The sequence below is a fragment of the Diabrotica undecimpunctata genome, chromosome 3 (genome assembly GCF_040954645.1).
Source record: "Diabrotica undecimpunctata isolate CICGRU chromosome 3, icDiaUnde3, whole genome shotgun sequence".
NCBI classification, from domain to species: Eukaryota; Metazoa; Arthropoda; class Insecta; order Coleoptera; family Chrysomelidae; genus Diabrotica; species Diabrotica undecimpunctata.
Window position 1 is genome coordinate 130597581 of NC_092805.1, and position 21170 is coordinate 130618750.

Genomic DNA, 21170 nt, shown 5'->3' on the forward strand with positions numbered 1-21170 from the left:
GAATAATCTAATACCTTTTTTAAATCTGCGAAAATATACAGGATGCATCATTTAAATTAGATAAGTTAGGGGTATTTCCGATAAAACCGGAAGTAGAGTGGTAATAAAAAATATGGCGCCAGATGCGTTATGCGTCATTGTACTTGCATGTAAAGTTTTATAAAGAGCGTATTTTTTGTTCTAAAGATATTTTGTTGGTTACATACTTTAGATATTTAGACGATATTTTTTTTTAGTTTTTACTTATTAGTTTCAGAATTTTTTATTATTAAGATTTTCAAAAGGTAAAAGAAATAATAAATTAGACTTACTCACAATCAATTTAATTTAACTAATCAGACGACCGGTTTCAGACGAAGAGGTACACTTGTCAAGTTTACCTTTAAAATCTAATATATATAACATAAAAAACTCATTGTCTTCAAGTAAGACATGTAGTTCTTCCAAATCCTCCCCTTTTTAAACTTAATATCTGTTTCGTCCCCCCGTTTTTTTAAGTGTTTTCTGTGTGTCTTAAAGTGTCTCAATTTTAATTTTTAACTTTATCTAATTGCACACCCACACAATTTGTACATCTATTCTTATTCATTGTCTTACAACTGTCACCGTCCAAAACAAAAATAAAAATCTCAATACATAACACACATTTCATAAATATATCTCCAGAATAAAAATAAATAAGTTTTAAAAAACTTAATGGTATAGAACATTACTTTCATCAAACAAACAATTACACTTCACCTATCTCTACTTCATTGGATAAAATCTGTCTCCTCAAGAACTTCCCTGTTTACTGTTAAACAATTACAATAGTTGACTTGAGTTCTCCAATCAACAATACAAGATAGTTTGAACCATGTTCAACCAACAATTAATAGAGTACCGGCATCATTTATTTAACTTTGTATCATGACCTGAAGATGCTTTGCATATTATAGAAAGCGAAACCGGTCGTCTGATTAGTTCAATTAAATTGTAAGTCTAATTTATTATTTCTTTTACCTTTTAAAATGGACTCACACAAGCAACACATTCATGATTTATTAAGATTTTCTTAATATATTATAAAATAAGAGTGTTTATGTCTTTAACCAATAATGCGTTAACTTAAAGAGATCTCGGTATTTTGATAAATTTGAAAAGAATATAAAAAATTTATAATTAAAATTGAAATTTTATTGAATATATTTTTTCTAATTTGGTAAGCTATACGCAAGAAAGTAGTACTTTGGTACCAACTATCGTTTAATACATTTCTTTCAATTACTGGCAACAATACCCCTATAGTTTTACGTTACTAAATCGAAACCGTTTTGTATTAACTCGAGATCCGTCGCGCTGTTAGAAAAAATCCAACATTCTAACCTTTTCTGTGATAACTTGATGAAAAATTTGTCAACATAGCTTTCCACTCGTAAGTGCCTCGAGGAAGAGTATAGTAATGCGCATGTCCAAGGATAGCGGACAGAACTTAATATGGGTAGAATTGACTTTCTAATATTAATATAACGCCCCACCAAGCCTGTCATCTTTTCTATTAGATAAAATCTATTTTCAAGTATAAATTTCTAGTATTATGTGTAAGAGTCTTTTTGATTCAGATATCTATACAGTTCTACAAGAAGTTCTTTTTGGTTATTTGCCTAAATGAATAAACAAGGAGCCCCAGCTATCCAAGTGATACGAACACATTCCATCCGAAGAGAAAGTGCCAGTAACCTCTGACGGTAACATTGACGATGCTATTGATACTGTAAAAGTAAAAGTGGACCATGAGCAGTATAATGGAAGTGACAATGAACAACAATGTCAGTCCGTTTCCAACGAAATCTCTGCCGAACCGATATAAGTTGGGGAAAACAGACTAGAATGGTTTAAACAAAAACTAAATGTAATTAGAGGGAAACATCACAAGCTATTATAATAACCAAGCTACCTAGAGTTAAGTTAGCCGCTAAAGATGCAAAAACAATTTAAGATTGCTGAAAATTGTTTTTTTCAAATACCCTAATTGAAGATATTGTAAAATATATAACCAGAAGTTAGAGCTTAAGCGACCAGTTTTTCAGCAAGAAAGAGATTGCCAGCCCACAGATTTAAATGAAATAAATACTTTCATTGGTATTTTATATATGGCAGGTGTTCAAAGAAGTCATAATCTCAATACTTCTGATTTATGGGCCAGTGATGGAATCGCACCTGAATTATTTGCTGCAGTGATGTCTGCAAGGCAATTCCCAAATTTTCTACATACCATAAGGTTCGACGATAGCAGCACCAGAAAGGATAGAGCAGAATTTGATAACTTGGGTCCAATACGTACGATGATTGACAGTTTCGCTCAGAAGTAGCACGGAGTTTTACACTTTGGGCCAATATACAACAATTGATGATATGTTAGAGGCTTTCAGAGGAAGATGCCTGTTTGGACAATATATTGCCGGAATTAAATTTATTTTTTGGCAGATAAAAAAACCTATTGTATGCATAATATGAAGATATATGCAGGAAAGCAGCTTAAAGGTCCAATCAAGTTGCCAAATCATGTCTTCAGTGTAGTAAAACACTATAAATTAACAGTTGTAGGCATTTTGCGCAAAAATAAGCCCGACATACCAGCGGAATTTCTTCAAGTGAAAAATCGCCCTGTTTGTAATACTGTAATACGTGTTTACTTACGGGAAAGACTCTAAAAAATATATCCTGACATCTTATGTTCCAAAGAAAAATAGGTACGTTCTTATTTTTTTCATCTGTCATGACAATGATTCAATTGACCCGCAAACACATGATGCATCCAAACCATACCTAGTTTCCTTCTACAATTACACAAAAGGAGGAGTCAACGTAGTAGATAGACTCAAAGCAGAATATTCAGTAATTAGGAAAAGTAATAGATGGCCGCTTACAATATTTTGTTTACTACTGAATAAAGCTACAATAAACTCACAAATTATTTATAAAAGTAATACCCAAATATTCATGCAAAAAAGAAAATATACTGCAGACTTGTCTCGGAATCTTTCGATACCTCATATAGAAAAAAGAGTTTCAATCACATCTCTGCATATTCCATTTCGCCAAAAGATAAGCAACGTTATAGGAGTAAATCCCACGATCCCGCAAACAAATCAACCTTCTCTAAATGCACAAAAAGCTCGATGTTAGTATTGCCCTGCCGTACTAGGAGCGAGGAGGGCTTTCCACGCGCTACTTGGAAAAGGATTCCTCTCAAAAAAAAACTTTCCTTGCTGACAGTTTGTGGATAAGTGGTAGTGCTTCGGAAGTGATGCCGGCCTTACAGCAGCCATTCCGCTTCCGGATCGCTGAAAGACAGAGGAGGGTTTGGTTTAGCAGGTAGGCGTTCGGCGTAGACTTGGCGACAAGGGGGCGTTTTTTAGTACCCCGGGAACTATCACTGGTAGTACGAAGAACGAATCCCGCACTAAGATCAGTGAGGCGATGTCCTGGACTGAGATATCTTTTGAAGATTCCAGATCCCCCTCTAGAAAGACTAAAAAAAACTAATGCCCGATAAGAAAAAACAGGTTTACGTAGCGCAGCATACCTGTTCTACTTGCAGGAATCCCATCTGTCCTTACGTCCTTACCAACGTACATCTATGCTGTCAATGCATAAAAAGAAATGAAAAGCAGGAGTACGACTCGTAAAGAAATCTATAACATTACATACTGTGGTTATATTTTAGTATTTGTTTTGTTTCTTTGTACCAGTTATATTTTATTTTAGCGTTTGTTCCGTTTTCTTGCATCCCTTGAGTTTTTATTTAAATTTATATACTTTTAATAATTGAAGGGGTGAGTGGATGAAGGGAGTAAGTGACATTTTTTAAGAAAATGAGTTATCCGCATGTATGAAGGTGGTAAGTGCTAAATTAAATTTTCCGCTTATCCCCAACCTTCTATGATTTAAAATAACTGAGATAGCCAGCGTATAAAGGAGGTTATTGACCATACTACTTTAAATATCTAGTGAATGAAAGTACAAGAGGTAAGTAACAAGATAAAGTACTTACTTCCTTCATCCATATCAAAGAGAATAAAAATTGTGACATACCTCCTTCATGTATTCGTCAGCTGCCATAATAAAACGGCAACATTAGTGATATCATTTTTTTCTGATTCAGATATAGCCAAAGAACATAAAACCTACGGAAAGACCTAAGGGATGACCTACATTTCTAAAATAGGCCAAGTAAAACCCGCTAAAACCGTTAACTCTGGGATTTTGTGCAATGAAAATTGCCGCTACAAGTGTTTTGTGTATTCCTACAGTCAATAACTGCAGAAGAAAGGGAATCAATATTCTCTTTCTACTAGAAACTAGATGTAAATGCAAAAAACTGTATTCTTTTTAAGAGCATTAAAAAAAGGGAACCAATGACAAAGAAAACTGGAGCCTTAAAGCATAAAACTGCCACCTACCAATACAATGTAACTTGTAGTGGCCGGCAAACTACCGTATGCAAACGGGCTTTCATTTCCTTGTTTGCAATCAGCTTGAAAAAGGTTGACCTGATTCAAACTTTAATAAAATCAGGGAAAAATGTCCCTGAACCGGACAGAAAGGAAAAACACGCAGTCAGACCTAACAAGACCGCTGCTGAAGTTGCTGCTTACGTCATTGAGCATATTTCCAGTTTCCCAGCAGAAGAGTCGTACTACTCCAGGCATTGTAATATTCACAAAAAATATCTTTCACCGCAACTTTCGATCCCTAGAATGCATAAACTTTAAAGAAGAAATGAAAAATTTCAAATAAAAGAGGCTACATACCGATTCATTTTTAATGATGAATTTAATATGTCTTTTGGTTATCCCAAAAGCGATACATCTAGCACATGCGATTCTGGCAAAAGTAATGAAGAGCACGCTGAAAATTACAAATCAGGCCCCTACCTAGGCTTAGTCTTACCTCGAAAGCCTTTTATCTTAGACAAATGTGGCTTTACAACTTAGGAATCCACATAATAACCAAAAATGTGGAAAAAACTCTTTTCTGCACATGGACGGAAAATCAAGCTTCCAGAGGTAGCTCGGAAATTTTTAGTTGTTTTCTACGAACAATCGAAGTGGATCCAGCCTTCAAAGGAAAAGATCATTTAATTTTGTGGACGGACTCGTGTGCCGGGCAAAATAAAAATTTTTTGATCGTATATCTGTTTCAGTATCTTGTGGGCAAAAGCATCTTTAAAACGATTGAGCACAAGTTTCCAGAGGTAGGACACTCGTACTTAGACTCGGATAGAGCATTTGGACATATTGAGAAACGACTAAAGAAACATCAAAACATTTACATCTCTGATGAATATCGTGATGCGATTGTTTCTTCAACCAAGAAAAATATGGTGATAGACATGCAACATCACTTTAGAGACACGGAAAATATTATGAAAACCATGAAACTAATGAATAGAAAAAAAGATCTTCTTAATGAAAAGGTTAATTTCAAAACTGGAATCAAGTGGATTCGCGTAGATGTCTTTGGATCATACCTTTTCAAGGAGTCTAACGATTACTACACACCTTTCAAAATGGTATGTATCCTCAAGCAGAAAAATTTCCCATCCCTTCTACCTATACAATTCAACATTCCAAGACATATCCAAAATACTGGATCCTTAAGCAAAGAAAAGGTAGACAACCTAAAAGAACAGCTTTGCTTCATTCCGGAAAGGGATAAGTGGTATTATGAAGTCATCATAGAGCAACAAACATTTTAAGAAGGTGGTACAATATCCTTAGACTGATTAAAAAGCTGCTTAGAAATTCAGTGTTTGTGATTCCTTTGTAAAACCAAAAATATAAGTGTTTACTTGACATCCATGTTATTTTTTTCCTGATTATAGCGCTTATTCAAAAGAAAATGCAAATATTTATCCTAGATAAAGGAGGTAAGTCCACATACCCCCTTCATTTTGGCATAGACATAATTTCTAACACAAAAAAGTTTTTGGATAAAAGAGGAAAGTACAAATATATATTTTTCAAATAAGTTTTTAAAAATCGGGGAGATTTTTGTTTTTACAATAAAATTTATACATATCCTACCTGTGAGAATAAAAAAAAATCGGTTTAAAAAATCGATTAATAAAAAAGTTCCAGCGATAAAACTTTGAAGTTAAATTTCTCAAAAACTCAGTTTTGTTACTTACTCCCTTCATCCACTCACCCCTTCAATTGTTTGAAGTAGATATTTTTAACTTAAAAAGTAAATAAAAATATTATAAAATAAAAATTGGTTTTAAATTAGTATTGTTAGATAGATGTAAAGTAACGCCCTACCGATCGTGTGACAGAAAAGAACGCGATTGTTCCCTGGTTAACCTTTTTCAAAGCCAAAGCCAAAACGTTCGTTATAGTAAATATTTGCTTGTAAGCAAAAGTCTGCAAGTAGGTATTTAGATTATTTTTAACATCTCAGTATTTTTATATGGTTAAGTTGTCAAATGTTTAATATGTTATGTATGAGAGATTAATTGATTTATTTATTTAATTACTTTACAAATACAAATATTGTTTGCAGCAAGTTAAAAATACAAAGTAGGTAAATAAAAAAGAAATATAAAACGTAACCTAAAACATAACAAACAAGAGCAAAAATTAACAGAAAATAATTTATGACAAAGTCACGGTAAGCAGTTCAGTGGATGTTCTGTAGTGAGTCATAATATATTCTTCTGAGCAGTAAAAGCAATATTATTTTAACTTCTTTTAATTATTTTTTTGTAATGAAGAAAACTTTTAATACAATTTTAATTTAATACTATTGCTTTTTCGTTTTCAGATGCCTCCCAACCAACTTAACCCTGAAAGTTCTGCAGATGTAGAGCCAGTGCCGCGGCAAATGCAAGATCAAGAAGCGATCAGAATTATGAACTTGAATAAAAGTTTCAGGGTAATATTTTTATGTTAATGAAATAAAATTAGTTTTTTGTTATATTTTTGTGAAATGGATTTTACAGCTCACTGTAAAAGTAAAGTGTAAATATTTTAGAATAATTCGGTATATCCAGAAACCTCATATTCTAAATTTACAGATATTAATAGTTTAGTTTCCTTAAAACATCTAATTAGAAATCTTAAACATTCAGATGTGTTCAGATTCATGAAATATATTATATACATATTTTGTTGTAATATTCACAGAATTGCCGAAAACCAACCGTTACTGCACTCGATGGTATAAATTTGTCGATATATAAAGGCCAAATCACAGCAATTTTGGGTCATAATGGTGCCGGAAAGACTACGCTGTTTAATATTTTGACTGGATTGTCCTCACCTACTAGTGGAAGTGCTTTTGTTTTTGGTTATGATGTCAGGTAAGGAATAAAGCAGTACTTACTCAAAATCTTCTAATATTATTACTAACAGTATTGAATTCGAAAACTATTTATTTATTTTCAAAAATAGTTTAAAGATACGGACGTTTTCCTCGTAAATAAATTTTACGCCATCCAATTTATCGTTGTCTATTTTATACAGTGTTGCCGCATTGTTTGAATAGTCAAAATTATGTGTAAATCTGAAATAATGAAAATGTAAGATTATCATTTTAAATTCTTCTGTTAAGAAAACGCAGTACAAAAATAAAAAAAAATAAAATAAATTATAAGGAAGAATTTTTTGTACTATTAAATTTACGTTCAAAACAAACTGATATTTAAAAAAAAATGTTCATAATGACTTGGATGTGAGGAAGAATAAATTAATATCCCTATATTCTATAAGTTAAATATTACTACCTTATTAGAAGGTCTTATCATTATCTTTAAAGAGAAATTAATATTTTTAATAATTATTATTAATAAAATATTCATCTTCACGAAGAAATCAAATAATAATGGTAAACGTATTATTGATGGCCAAAATATACCAGATTTGTATATAAGTATAAAAAATATCTTGGAACGTTAATAATAAATAAGACTAATGATTTTGCAAAGAAACTAACAATCAGAATTGAAATTAAACGTGACTTATTTATGTAAATAAAACAATTTTTTTTGCAACAGAAGTATCAGTATAAAAGTACCAGATAACCACCTTTTTATAGCAGCAGTGAACAGAGTTCAAATATTATGATCATCTTCAACCTTCAAAAAAACACAGCACCTTAAGAAGAAGTGATATTAACCAAAATACGTCCTAATTATTTGAGGATTTGTAATGTTTCCTGTCATTTGTGGTTTATAAAGTAGTCGCGCATAGGTTATTTAACACTTTAAGCTATTTTCAATATTTTCAACGAAAGGTTGACTTTTTTACTTAGACTTAGTATTAGAAAATAAGATTGTATGTGGATCAGATACCGGTCCGATAACCATGCTTTGTCAGATTCGGGCCCGTTGCAAGCACATGAACGCGTATGTACAATGCGCGTTAATAAGTAATACGTTAAACACCACGAGAAGCAACTGTCCATCTCATACACTGAACTTACTGACGTCACGAGAAACACCGTTCCTCGTGTAACTCAGACAGTTACAACATTGACCAAAGATCACCCGTTATCAACAATACAGGATAGTTTGAACTATGTATCACCAATCATTATATAAAAATTCTTGTACAGGCATGTAATTAGTATTTTGTTTATTTCTAATTTCTAATTACAATTCAATAGATTATCTCTTACCCATTTGTGAGTTGTTACTTTTTCTGCCAAATCCATTTTATGCATATTAATAAACACAGACATGTAATATTGGCATAATTACTATAAATTTTTTGATCTATATCTTTATAAGATAGCACCCTAATATGGGCTTTTTATAATTTCAGCATTTAATTTACTTTGTACCGTTTGACCTAAAGATGCTTTGCAAATTTTAGAAAGCGAAACCGGTCGTTTTGGGTAGTAAGATTAAATTGATTGTGAGTAAGTCTACTTTATTTCTTTTACCTATTTGAAATGGACTCACACAAGCAACACATTTATGATTTAAAATAAGATAATTGAAAGGAGTAAAACGTTAAATTTAATTAAATTGTTATTTAAATAATACTGTAATCCATAATACTCATCTGACAATGTGGAAGAACCATTAGATATAGCTAGTTTAGCTGACACAAATGATGAAGAAATAAACAAAATAACTTTGTACCGTTTGACCTGAATATGCTTTGCAAATTTTAGAAAGCGAAACCGGTCGTTTTGGGTAGTAAGATTAAATTGATTGTGAGTAAGTCTACTTTATTTCTTTTACCTATTTGAAATGGACTCACACAAGCAACACATTTATGATTTAAAATAAGATAATTGAAAGGAGTAAAACGTTAAATTTAATTAAATTGTTATTTAAATAATACTGTAATCCATAATACTCATCTGACAATGTGGAAGAACCATTAGATATAGCTAGTTTAGCTGACACAAATGATGAAGAAATAAACAAAATAACTTTGTACCGTTTGACCTGAATATGCTTTGCAAATTTTAGAAAGCGAAACCGGTCGTTTTGGGTAGTAAGATTAAATTGATTGTGAGTAAGTCTACTTTATTTCTTTTACCTATTTGAAATGGACTCACACAAGCAACACATTTATGATTTAAAATAAGATAATTGAAAGGAGTAAAACGTTAAATTTAATTAAATTGTTATTTAAATAATACTGTAATCCATAATACTCATCTGACAATGTGGAAGAACCATTAGATATAGCTAGTTTAGCTGACACAAATGATGAAGAAATAAACAAAATAACTTTGTACCGTTTGACCTGAATATGCTTTGCAAATTTTAGAAAGCGAAACCGGTCGTTTTGGGTAGTAAGATTAAATTGATTGTGAGTAAGTCTAATTTATTTCTTTTACCTATTTGAAATGGACTCACACAAGCAACACATTTATGATTTAAAATAAGATAATTGAAAGGAGTAAAACGAAAGGAGTAAAAATTTGATTAAATTGTTATTTCAATAATACTGTAATCCATAATACTCATCTGACAATGTGGAAGAACCATTAGATATAGCTAGTTTAGCTGGCACAAATGATGAAGAAATAGAGTTGTTAGAAATACTTATGAATATTATCGGTATAACGTAAAACATTAATCATGAATATTTATGAATTGAGAATAATAATAATACGTAAAACAATATTCATTAAATAAAACAAATCATACAATCAATTTGATCAAATATCTATATATCTATACAGTGAACGGCTAAATTATGGAATATTATCATTATTTCGAGAACCGTTGAGTTTTGAGGAAAATCCCGAAACAGGTCGATATTTTTTATAAAATACCCATCTTATAACGTACATGGAGTAGGGATGACGTCACCGGTGTGGGTGTAGTGCCATAACCGTTAATTTTTTTAAATGGAAATTAGTATAATGCGACACCTCATTTGAAGGAGAATTTAATTCTCTATTTAACGACATTACATTTTTAACTAAAATATTTTTTAATGGCACAAAAACAACTTTTTTTAATTTAAATTCAATTAAATTACAACTAATGATTTAATTCATAATGTACTTTAAATTAACCAAATTATGCATAAAGATTATTTTAAATTAAATGTTCGACATGCCATCCATCGGTTCCTACCATGACTTTTTGAAGTAAATACTTAAAAAAGCGAAAATAAGTAAATATAAATATGGACACAAAAAGTTATCTCATAAATACTGAAACTTTTTGTCAAATGTTAATTCAAGCATGTGATAGTGGCATAGTTACTGTAATATTTATTGACGTAAATGTTTTGAGTTTGTGAATTGTCATTAGTTGTCAATTGTAAGAAGCTGAGAAATTATGGCTCACCTAAATGAAACACAACGCATAGAAAGATTAATTCTTAGCGGATGCGGAGATAAAAAAAGAACACAGAACAAGGTATGCAATTTATTCAACGCAAAATATCCAGACAGACCCATCAGCCAATCAACAGTAAGTAAAATAGTCCGAAAATTTGGAGAAACTGGGCACGTTAAACATATTCCAAACGCTGGGCGTCCTAAAATTGAAGACAATGTGAAACTTGATATTTTATTAAATGTACATGACAATCCTCACAGTAGTTCAACACAAATGGGTGAATATGCTGGAGTTTCTCAATGATCGGTATTACGTATTTTAAAAAAAGAAAAATACCATCCCTACAAAATTCAACTACATCAGTAATTAAACGATGTCGATCCCGATCGCCGGCTTCAATTTTCTGAAATTATGCAGGATTTATGTATTCGCAATCCACATTTCATCAATCAAATCCCTTTTACCGATGAAGCCACATTTTTTATACATTGTACCGTGAATCGACAAAATTGCAGATATTGGAGTCAAGAAAACTCACATTGGATGATTGAGTCACACACGCAATATTCTCAGAAAGTACATGTATGGGCAGGGATCATTAATGACAGAATCATTTGCCCTTTTTTCTTTGAAGAAAATCTAACAGGAGAACGTTATTTAACTTTTTGGAGAAATCAACTTATACCTGTTCTTGCTAACATGTATCCAAATGCCAATAATCCAAATTTACCTAGTGAAAATATCTGGTTTCAATAAGATGGAGCCCCGTCACATTACGCACGTGAAGAACGTCAATTTTTAAATCAATGCTTTTCCAGGAGGTGGATCGGAAGACGAGGTTTTATAGAGTGGCCAGCAAGGTCGCCAGATCTAACACCTCCAGACTTTTTCCTGTGGGGTTAAATAAAATCAAAAGTTTATGTCAATAGACCCCAAAACTTACAGGACTTGAAAGATAGAATTAGGCATGAAATGAGTCTAATTACTCCAGAAGTCATCCTCAATGTACATGATGAATGTGTCCGTAGATTCACAAATTGTCAAGAAACCGATGGATGGCATTTCGAACATTTAATTTAAAATAATTATTATGCATAATTTGGTTACTTTAAAGTATATTATTGATTAAATCATTAGTTGTAATTTAGTTGAATTTAAATTTAAAAAAATTGGTGTCGCATTATACCGCTTTGTATTTAAAAAAATTAACGATTACGTCACTACACCTAACAGTGGTGACATCATCCCTACTCCATGTACGTTATAACATGGGTATTTTATAACAAAAATCGACCTATTTCGGGATTTCAAAACTCGACGGTTATCGAAATAGAGATAATATTCCATGATTTAGCTGTTCACTGTATATAAGTAAAGTTACAACCGACGTCTTTTTTCTTTCTACACGTAGTTTCATAGGTAATATCAAAATAAGGGATCTTTAAATAAAAGTTTTCTGGTCTGTATTTAATTTAAATAAAGGCGGTGTTTATTTTATTAAAGCAGAGTAATAAAGGACGCACAACTCTGCATGCGTATGTGTCTAAATAAAGGTTTTTTTATTAAAGGATAACATAAAAACGTCTTCAATAACTATTTATTTGGTTAATCATAGCTTCCTTTGATAGTCATGGTATGGCGCCATCTAATAGTTATATTACGATTTAAAATGACAGAAAACCTGTTTTTAAGATCTTTCCGTACAATTTTTTGAAAGTATTTTTAACACAAACTTTCTCCTGATGATAAAAAACACAACATAAAAGTTGTTCAGAAGTGATGCCGGTGCAAACATTTCGGCTATTGAATTTTATTAAATATAAATTAACGACTTGTTCTCCGTTAAGGACTTGCATTGAAATTCAGAGGAAAAAAGTTATATAAAGGGTCGAATTACTTAAATCTAACGGTGACTATATAATCCCTAATCTAGATTATTTTTATATGTGCTTTAAATATTTGTGGCACACAATCTTATAAAAATATATGTTACCTACCTGTTTTAATATATGCATGAATTATATTCGTTTACAGGAACACCAACGATATGGACAAAATAAGAAGAATGACGGGAGTTTGCCCGCAGCATGATATCCTGTTCGACGATCTAACGCCAAGAGAACACTTGGAATTCTTTGCCGCCATAAAAGGAATATCAAATAGAAAATACGCAATCGACAAGATAATAAGAGAAATAGATTTAGTTGACAAAATTGACACAGCAAGTAAAAGCTTAAGTGGTGGACAGAAACGGAAACTGTCTATTGGTATTGCTCTCATTGGTGATCCAAAAGTAAGAATAATATAATTTATTTTTAAGACAGTAAAATGCTCAAGGGTCTGAAACTATTTTCTTGTGAAATTTTCGTGTTATTTACTAGACATATATTATATATTTTAAAGTAGATGAATTTAAAATGATATTTTCAATCATTTTGTGGTGCATTTCTGGAATGATTTTATTGGAGAATAGGTCAATTGGTTACATGAACTTAACTTCTCTCGTTAGTGGTTCCATTCTAAACCAAGATAAAAAAGCAGGAAAAAAACTCATGGTACAACCCTGACTTACTTTTAAATTTAGTTTACACACTTAATATTAACATTAATTTCTAGTTTATATAATTGTGATGTTATTTTTTGGCCTTCTATTTTCCTATACTTCATTTCATTTGCTTCTATTATAAGCAATTGTCCTTTCTACTTTTTCTTTACAGACTAAAACGAGCACGTTTTTAAATTTGTCTTTTTATTTTTGAAATGATTCTGTATAATTATGTTCCTTATTTGTATCAATGATTGTATTGCCATTGTATTTGTTTTTCATATTATCGTCATTATTATCTTTGTCTTTCTGCGCATACGGAGTCTACTTCCTTAATTTCTTCATAATTCTTACCTCAAAGATTTCCAACATTGCAGGACATTATTCGTATTTTCTTAACCAATAATTGTGAACATCCTGAAATAGTCCTTACTCGGAAGTCCGAACGGAGTTTCAGTTTGTGGAACATTTTACTTTAATAGCTGCGATAATTTTAATATAATTGTTGTTATATTAAAAAAGTTTTTCAGTATTAAGACCTTAAAAGATGTTTGGACCTTTTATGCCTAAATACATTTTCTGTTAGCAGCAGGTCCTGCGCCATTTAGTCAATACGCTACCAACTGCTTACATTTATTGTACAGGCCCGGATTCATACTAAAAGTACTGCCATATAAGGCAGTGCATTGTTGTCTGTATGCTGCCACTAGGAGGCACGTCGGTTTTGAGTTGTGGCAAGAAGTGTGGGGCATTGTAAACTTTCACATTACAAACAATATAAAACGTTGAAAACTGCTTATTTTTAATTACACAAGTAAGTTTTTTTAAACTATTGACTAACTGAACTAACTAATTCTGAGTTTTTTTAGACATATATTAAATGCCTTATATTTATTGCCAAAACTCAAAATCAAAATCTCATGTCATGGGTTTTGACGACTCTGCTCTAACAATAGAAATTTTACTACGACCGGTCAATGAAATTAATCAATTTTATTGTACTCATGAGAATAGTAAAAAATAGCAAAAATTGCGCAATGTTTATTTATTTAACAATTTTTTAAAATCTGACTTCATTTTTGACAAACTACAAAAATCGCATACAAAAGCTGCACTTTTCACCTTTAAAACGCATTATGATTTTTGTGGATAAGACAGATCAAAAGATATTGAATTTTTACCGTCGAATTGATGCAAATTTTATTTAAATTCATTTGGCGCTAGTAACTGACATACAAAATGGCTGGTCGCTTCAAATGTTGCTTCTGAGAGAACGGTTCATTCAACACAAAAAGTTCTAATCAATATTTTAATTAAAATTATCTCAGGTATATTTTTTATTTAAAAATTTTTTTTTACGTCGTACAGATTCTTGGTACATCGATTTTTCCATTTCCCACCTTTGAGGAGGCATTTTACAGAGAAGTCGCGGGGTAGGAGTAGTAAACTTTTTTTCATTTTTTTTTCCCAAAATTGATATTCTCAGCAAAATTCAGCTTATTCGTTATAATTTTTTGAGGTCAAATCTCTGACGACTGAACTATACTTCATTTCAGATGTCTGCGCAGTAAAGAATGTACATGCAGCTATATTCCCACCCATGTACGTTTTACACTTGTAAATAAAACCATTATAAGCTCACTAACTATTATCTAAGAGACTCTTTAAAACCCTTATTACTATGGAGCCTATTAAATATTGGTTTTCAAACGTAAATTCGACATTCCTTTACTGCACGGACATCTGAAATGAAGTATAATAATATATTTGGTTTCTTTTTTCATTTCTGCAATATAAATTCATAAGCTTGTTTTAATTTATAAATCTTCACTAAATAAAAACCACTTAATAGAATTGTAGTAAAGATTGTTCACGATAATAAGCTAGATCCATTTTATCTTTAATTTGTTGTACAAACTTCAGTTAAACGTTTCAGTTAGAGTTCAGTTCTTCTCAGTTCGTTATATATTCACTATTTGGATTGTTTTAGTTTAAATAGACTTTTACTATTGAACTAATATACTAAAAATCTTTTTACAGATTATTATACTTGATGAACCAACGGCTGGTGTCGATCCCTATTCAAGAAGACATTTATGGAATGTTTTGCAGAATGTAAGACACGACAAAGTGATTTTATTAACTACACATTTTATGGATGAAGCTGATATTCTAGGTAATATATTTAAATTGTATATATATATATATATATATATATATATATATATATATATATATATATATATATATATATATATATATATATATATATATATATACAGTATAGGTAAAAGTTTATGGTCGGTATGGACCTTACGTGAGACATCTAAAAAGAGAGAGGTATATTAGGTCCGCCCTTTAAATCGCCGAACATGCATGAGTGGATATAATAAGAAAGGGGAAGTGTAACGTTGCCAAACTTATTTGTTTTATTTGACTGTCTTTTATTTGTCTTTTTAGCATTTGAACAATGTTCTAAGATAATCAAATTTGGGCGAAATGGATTTAAATGGCAGCTTACTGTGTTTTATTGGGAATATGCCACAATTTTACTTTACAATAAGTGTAATATAACATTTTGATTTCCATTTCGGAACACGTTTTATATAAATAAAATTTATTAATGATTCGTATTCGTATTAATGAGTCGATTTCCGAATTAAAAATCTAAACATCAAAATAAGATTATTTTAATGTCAGATTGTGCCTTATTTCCAATAAAAATAATAAAATACATATAACGCCACAATTGAAATAAACTTCATACAAAATTATTTGGCAACATCTCGTGTCGCGTGGTCAAAGCACCAAATCAAAGTAGGGACACAGGTAAGAGTAGAGGTGGGTCGTTGACGTTTTTATCGTTAAGAGCGTAGGCGCAAAATTTTGGGCCAATGCTTTTTAAATGTATTCTTTGTTTTTTCGAATCCTGAGAAAACTAATAAATATTTTTGAAAAATCTAAATGCAGAATAAAAGAATACATTATTACCGAGGGCCAAAAGTCCCTGAAAACTTCTATAATATATATAAGTCTTATATATATATATATATATATATATATATATATATATATATATATATATATATATATATATATATATATATATATATTGTGACGATTAGGGTTTATAGAAAATAATTTATAAGTTATATACTACATAATATTAGATATTTGGTTGTTTTAAATAAGTTATATACTAGAGAATTTAATAAAAATATATTTATGTGAGGGCATTTTTAATAAATTAGCATAATAATTGTAAAAAGTTGTATTTTAATATTGTAAATATATATAAGTGAGCCATGTGCTTAGGCAACCAAAAATACTCTCGGAGATTGACAGATATTTATACTCTGAAGTGACGTTTAAAAATATTTACGAATATAAAGTGGGTTATAATAATATATTGTTTGAAATGTGTATTTTATTAAATTAGAATGTTAAGTTACTAATTTAATTATATATTCTGATCTGAAAAGCCTAAATGTAAACAAAATTATTAATAGAAAAGAATGGAATTCTCTGGATCTCCGGAGATGGCCATGTTTGCGAAATGGTTTGTTCCAGAAAATTCATACAAGTATGAAATAGAACAAATTGGAACATGATCTCTTACGAGATGGTTCTAGAATGTCCAAAAGATATAAATACCCGTGATTTGGATTCAAGATGGAGTTTTTGGAAGTTTTTAGTCAGAAGTCAAGCAGTTTATTATGAAAGTTAGTTGGAGTCAGTGAATCAAGTACAAATAGTCAAAATGTTTAATATAGTGAGTTAAATGAAGATTAAAAATTATGCATATAATTTAATGCACATTTATAATTATACACAAATATTTATTGAAGATTATAAAAGTATATTGGAAGAAATTAAATTATATTGTGGTTGGAGATTAGTATAAATCAACTTATAATAATTGGATATTGGTATATTGAAAAGAAGAATAAATATAAATGCTGTTTGCTGGTTTGGTTGGTGGTGTAAAAATGCTGGTGAAGAAAACTATATCTTAAATTAGTAGAAGCTGATAATTGGAAAAAGTAATTTAAAAAAAAAACAAGGATAACTGAAGTACGAAGACATTCAATGGTGATTAGAATCTATATACTTAGTGGAAAACAGTTCATTTAGGCATTCAGTGAAAGAAAGGTACAAAATTTTGTTAATATAATTTAGTTAGTGTCATAACAATTTCAATTTTGAAGATAGTTTGTTTAAATTTTAGATTGTCTATAGAATTTAATTAGTTTTATAAGAATATCAGTTTAAAGATAGTTTATTTTAAATTTACATTGACTAGGTTAGATATATATGTGTGTTTCATAATAGTTATAATAAAGATAATTTAAAAAAGTACTTACAAGCTAATTCTTTGAAAACCGCGATAAAAACCCTATATATTATATTATTAAAAATACTCATTGCTCATCATTCAAACAAAAAACACATCGTAACAATATATATATATATATATATATATATATATATATATATATATATATATATATATATATATATATATGAAAATTACTGAGTTCTCGGGAAGAACCGCGTTGAGAATTTAAAACTTGTTGCGTTGAGTTTTAAATTCTCAACGCGGTTCTTCCCGAGAACTCAGTAATTTTCATTTATCTGACCGCGGAAACTTATCCGAACATATATATATATATATATATATATATATATATATATATATATATATATATATATATATATATATATATATATATATATATATATATATATATATATATATAAGAGTAAGAAAAAAGAAGTACTTGTAATTCGTTTGGAAAAAATATTTAAATGTTTCGGATGGGTTGGAGTCAATAAAAGGGGCTATTGGTTAACTATTTAATATCTCGACCTTTCAATTGTGTTTACAATTATTATCAAGAGCTGCTAAAAAATACAAAATATCTTCTTACAAAGTTGAACTAGAAAGAAAAAAATTTCTCACTCAAAAAAACTCACCAAATAAAATTAGTTTGGTTAATAAAATTGCTGCTAACATATTTCAAAAAGAATTATTATAAAAATGCTCTTATCTTATAAATGTTTCTCTGACATTTTAATATATAATAAATTTAATTGTTTTTGTGTTAGGAAACTTTTTCAAAATTATATTTAACATAAGTGAATTTAACAGTCTTAATCATTCATTTAATCAGTTATGCTTTGTAAGTAATACAATTTAATATTAATTCTTTTGTAGCTGATAGAAAAGCTGTAGTCTCCAAAGGAAAAGTAAGATGTTGCGGAAGCTCATTATTCTTGAAAAACAAATTCGGTATCGGGTACCATTTGACTTTTGTTCTGGAAGATAAGTCCAATGAAAATGCAATAAACCGTTTGATTCTGCAATACGTTAAAATGGCAAGGAAAGATAGACGACACGGAAAAGAGTTAAGTTTCATATTGCCACATAATGCTGTCGAAAATTTTGCTTCACTTTTCGCGGCCATAGAACACGAGATCAGCGTTAAATCTGATTTAGGTAAGTTATGATTAAAACTATTTACTTTTTATGCTGTTTCTGTCAAAGTAGACTGGAAGGCAATTTATCCATGAATAGCTTGGTGCGCAATTTCTCCAATATACTTAGTGTGATAAAAGGGTCTACACAGATTGATTCATTCGTAGATTACGAACAAATTCGTAGATTGTGAACTAGATGTCCCATTGGTAACTTTCATATAGAGTATACAGCAAGTTCGTGAATGATTACGCTCACACTGAAAGTACGTATGTCGCTGGTGAGATTTAGCGTTATAACGCGAATATGTAAAACCCTTTCTTTTATAAGTTTATAAAAAAACAAACAATTGTACTGTTGATTAATAATTTGTATGATATTTCGAAAATTATTATCTAGCATTCAATGTGGAAAAGCAGTGAATCAAATATTGTTTTGAATGTCAATTTCACAATTTTTCATTTTTTAATTATTTTTGAAGGGTTTCTTCGTTATCTATTCTTCAATATTTTGTTTCTTTTATAATTTGGTAATATTATTAAATTAATCGGTTTAGTTTATTCTTGACAATATTTTTGTTTTATATTTTTTTTGAATCTTACACAGAGTTGATATAAAGTATGGAACCAAGAAAATATTTGTGAAACTGAGAAAATTATATTTATGAAACTTTATGAATATGTTGAAAATTGTGCTCACTCTGATGCTGCGAAAAGCAATTTTTATAAAAGAAATAAATTTTGGAGGGTCTTTGATATACAGGGTGGTCCTTAAGTAATTTTACAAACCGAAACCGTAGATTTTGCACTTTAAAATATTACGATTTAAGCAAACTTGCTTTAATAAAATGTTGATATTAAGAAAGATACAGGGTGTTAAAGTGGAAATTTAAAATTTTATTTTTCGCTATAACTTTTACGTTTGTAAATATTTTTAGACAAAAATTTACAGTTGGATGCTTTTGAGTCATGTAAATTATAATATTATACATACTTTAATATAACTAATAGAAGGCGCCACATATGCCACGTGTGGCATAAATTTGCGATTAACTTTTTTGCTCTTTCAGTTAGCTCTATTTGTGTTAAAAAATATTAAAGATACATTATTTTTACAATCCACAAGGAAACTAAGTTCCTGTGTTTGGCTGTATACCATATATTAAAAATTTTGAATAAAATCCTTTATAAAAAGGTATATAAAAAAAAAAAAAAAAAAAAAAAAAAATTATATACCTTTTTATAAAGGATTTTATTCAAAATATTTTTACAATGACAAGGTGTACTTGTTAGTATCCTGAAAATTTAACCGTTTTCGATATAATCACATTTTATAAGTCAGCTGCATAATAATTCTTAGTTTGATATTTGTGCGGTAAAGCACTGAATACCTGTAGATAAGCATAATTCACAGTTTATTCTTATTAAAACAACTCAAAGATGATAATGTAACATCACAAAATGCTTTATTATGGGTGCTAAATGTCTTATTGAAGAAAAGATTCTTCATCTTCTTCTTTAGGTGCCGTGTCCGTATTCAGATGTTGGCCGTCATCATGTTTACAATTTCCCTTTTCTATCGCTTCTTAAGTTTCTATAATGACGTTGTATTACTTTTTTTCTATTGTAAAATGCTGAAAACCCAAAATATGTGGTTTATGCAAGATGGTGCACCACCACATTCTAGAGAAAAAGCAGTTAGAACATACTTAAATACAACTTTTCTAAACGTTGGATTGGTCGTGGTAGTCATGTTCCTTGGCAATGTGGTGAGATATTAATATTATTATTTATTTCATACAAAATCCGAAAAGAATACCTACTTATTATTCATTACGTAAATTGTTTACTGAACGTTGGATTGGTCGTGGTAGTCATATTTCTTGGCAATGTGGTGAGATATTGATATCATTATTTAATTCATAAAAAATCCGAAAAGAATACTTATTGTTCATTACGTAAATTGTTTACCCATTTTTATTAGGACAAATAGAAACTAGAGCACAGGTATTAAAAACACATATGTGTCTTGGTTCATAATACTTTTGCTAAAAATCCAACCTTATAAATTCAGCATTTTTACAAAAACATCATCGTTGGCCTAATAACCGTTAATGTTATAAATATAGTAAACACACAGGCAATTTAGTTCAGCATAATATTAGTTCGTTAGTATATCATAATAGTCCATTTGTTTAAGATGTAATTAGAGTTACTCGTAAGCTGTAACGTAATCATATAAATAAGTAATATCATCGACAGGTTATTCCGTGTATATATAAGTAACCAATTAATGAGATACATCACAGTTTAATACATTATTTAACCTCTGCGACAAATAAGATGTAG

At 30.1% G+C, this 21170-nt stretch overlaps 1 protein-coding gene across 1 annotated transcript in view; it reads left to right on the plus strand.

Annotated features, from left to right (window-relative positions):
• Window positions 1–21170, plus strand: part of LOC140437411 (cholesterol transporter ABCA5-like) — a 110680-nt gene that overhangs the window by 47049 nt on the left and 42461 nt on the right. The window contains exons 11-15 of the mRNA XM_072526927.1: window positions 6808–6918; window positions 7170–7345; window positions 12833–13091; window positions 15384–15519; window positions 18562–18843. Coding sequence (XP_072383028.1) covers window positions 6808–6918; window positions 7170–7345; window positions 12833–13091; window positions 15384–15519; window positions 18562–18843 — 964 coding nt within the window. The remainder of the gene's footprint in view (window positions 1–6807; window positions 6919–7169; window positions 7346–12832; window positions 13092–15383; window positions 15520–18561; window positions 18844–21170) is intronic.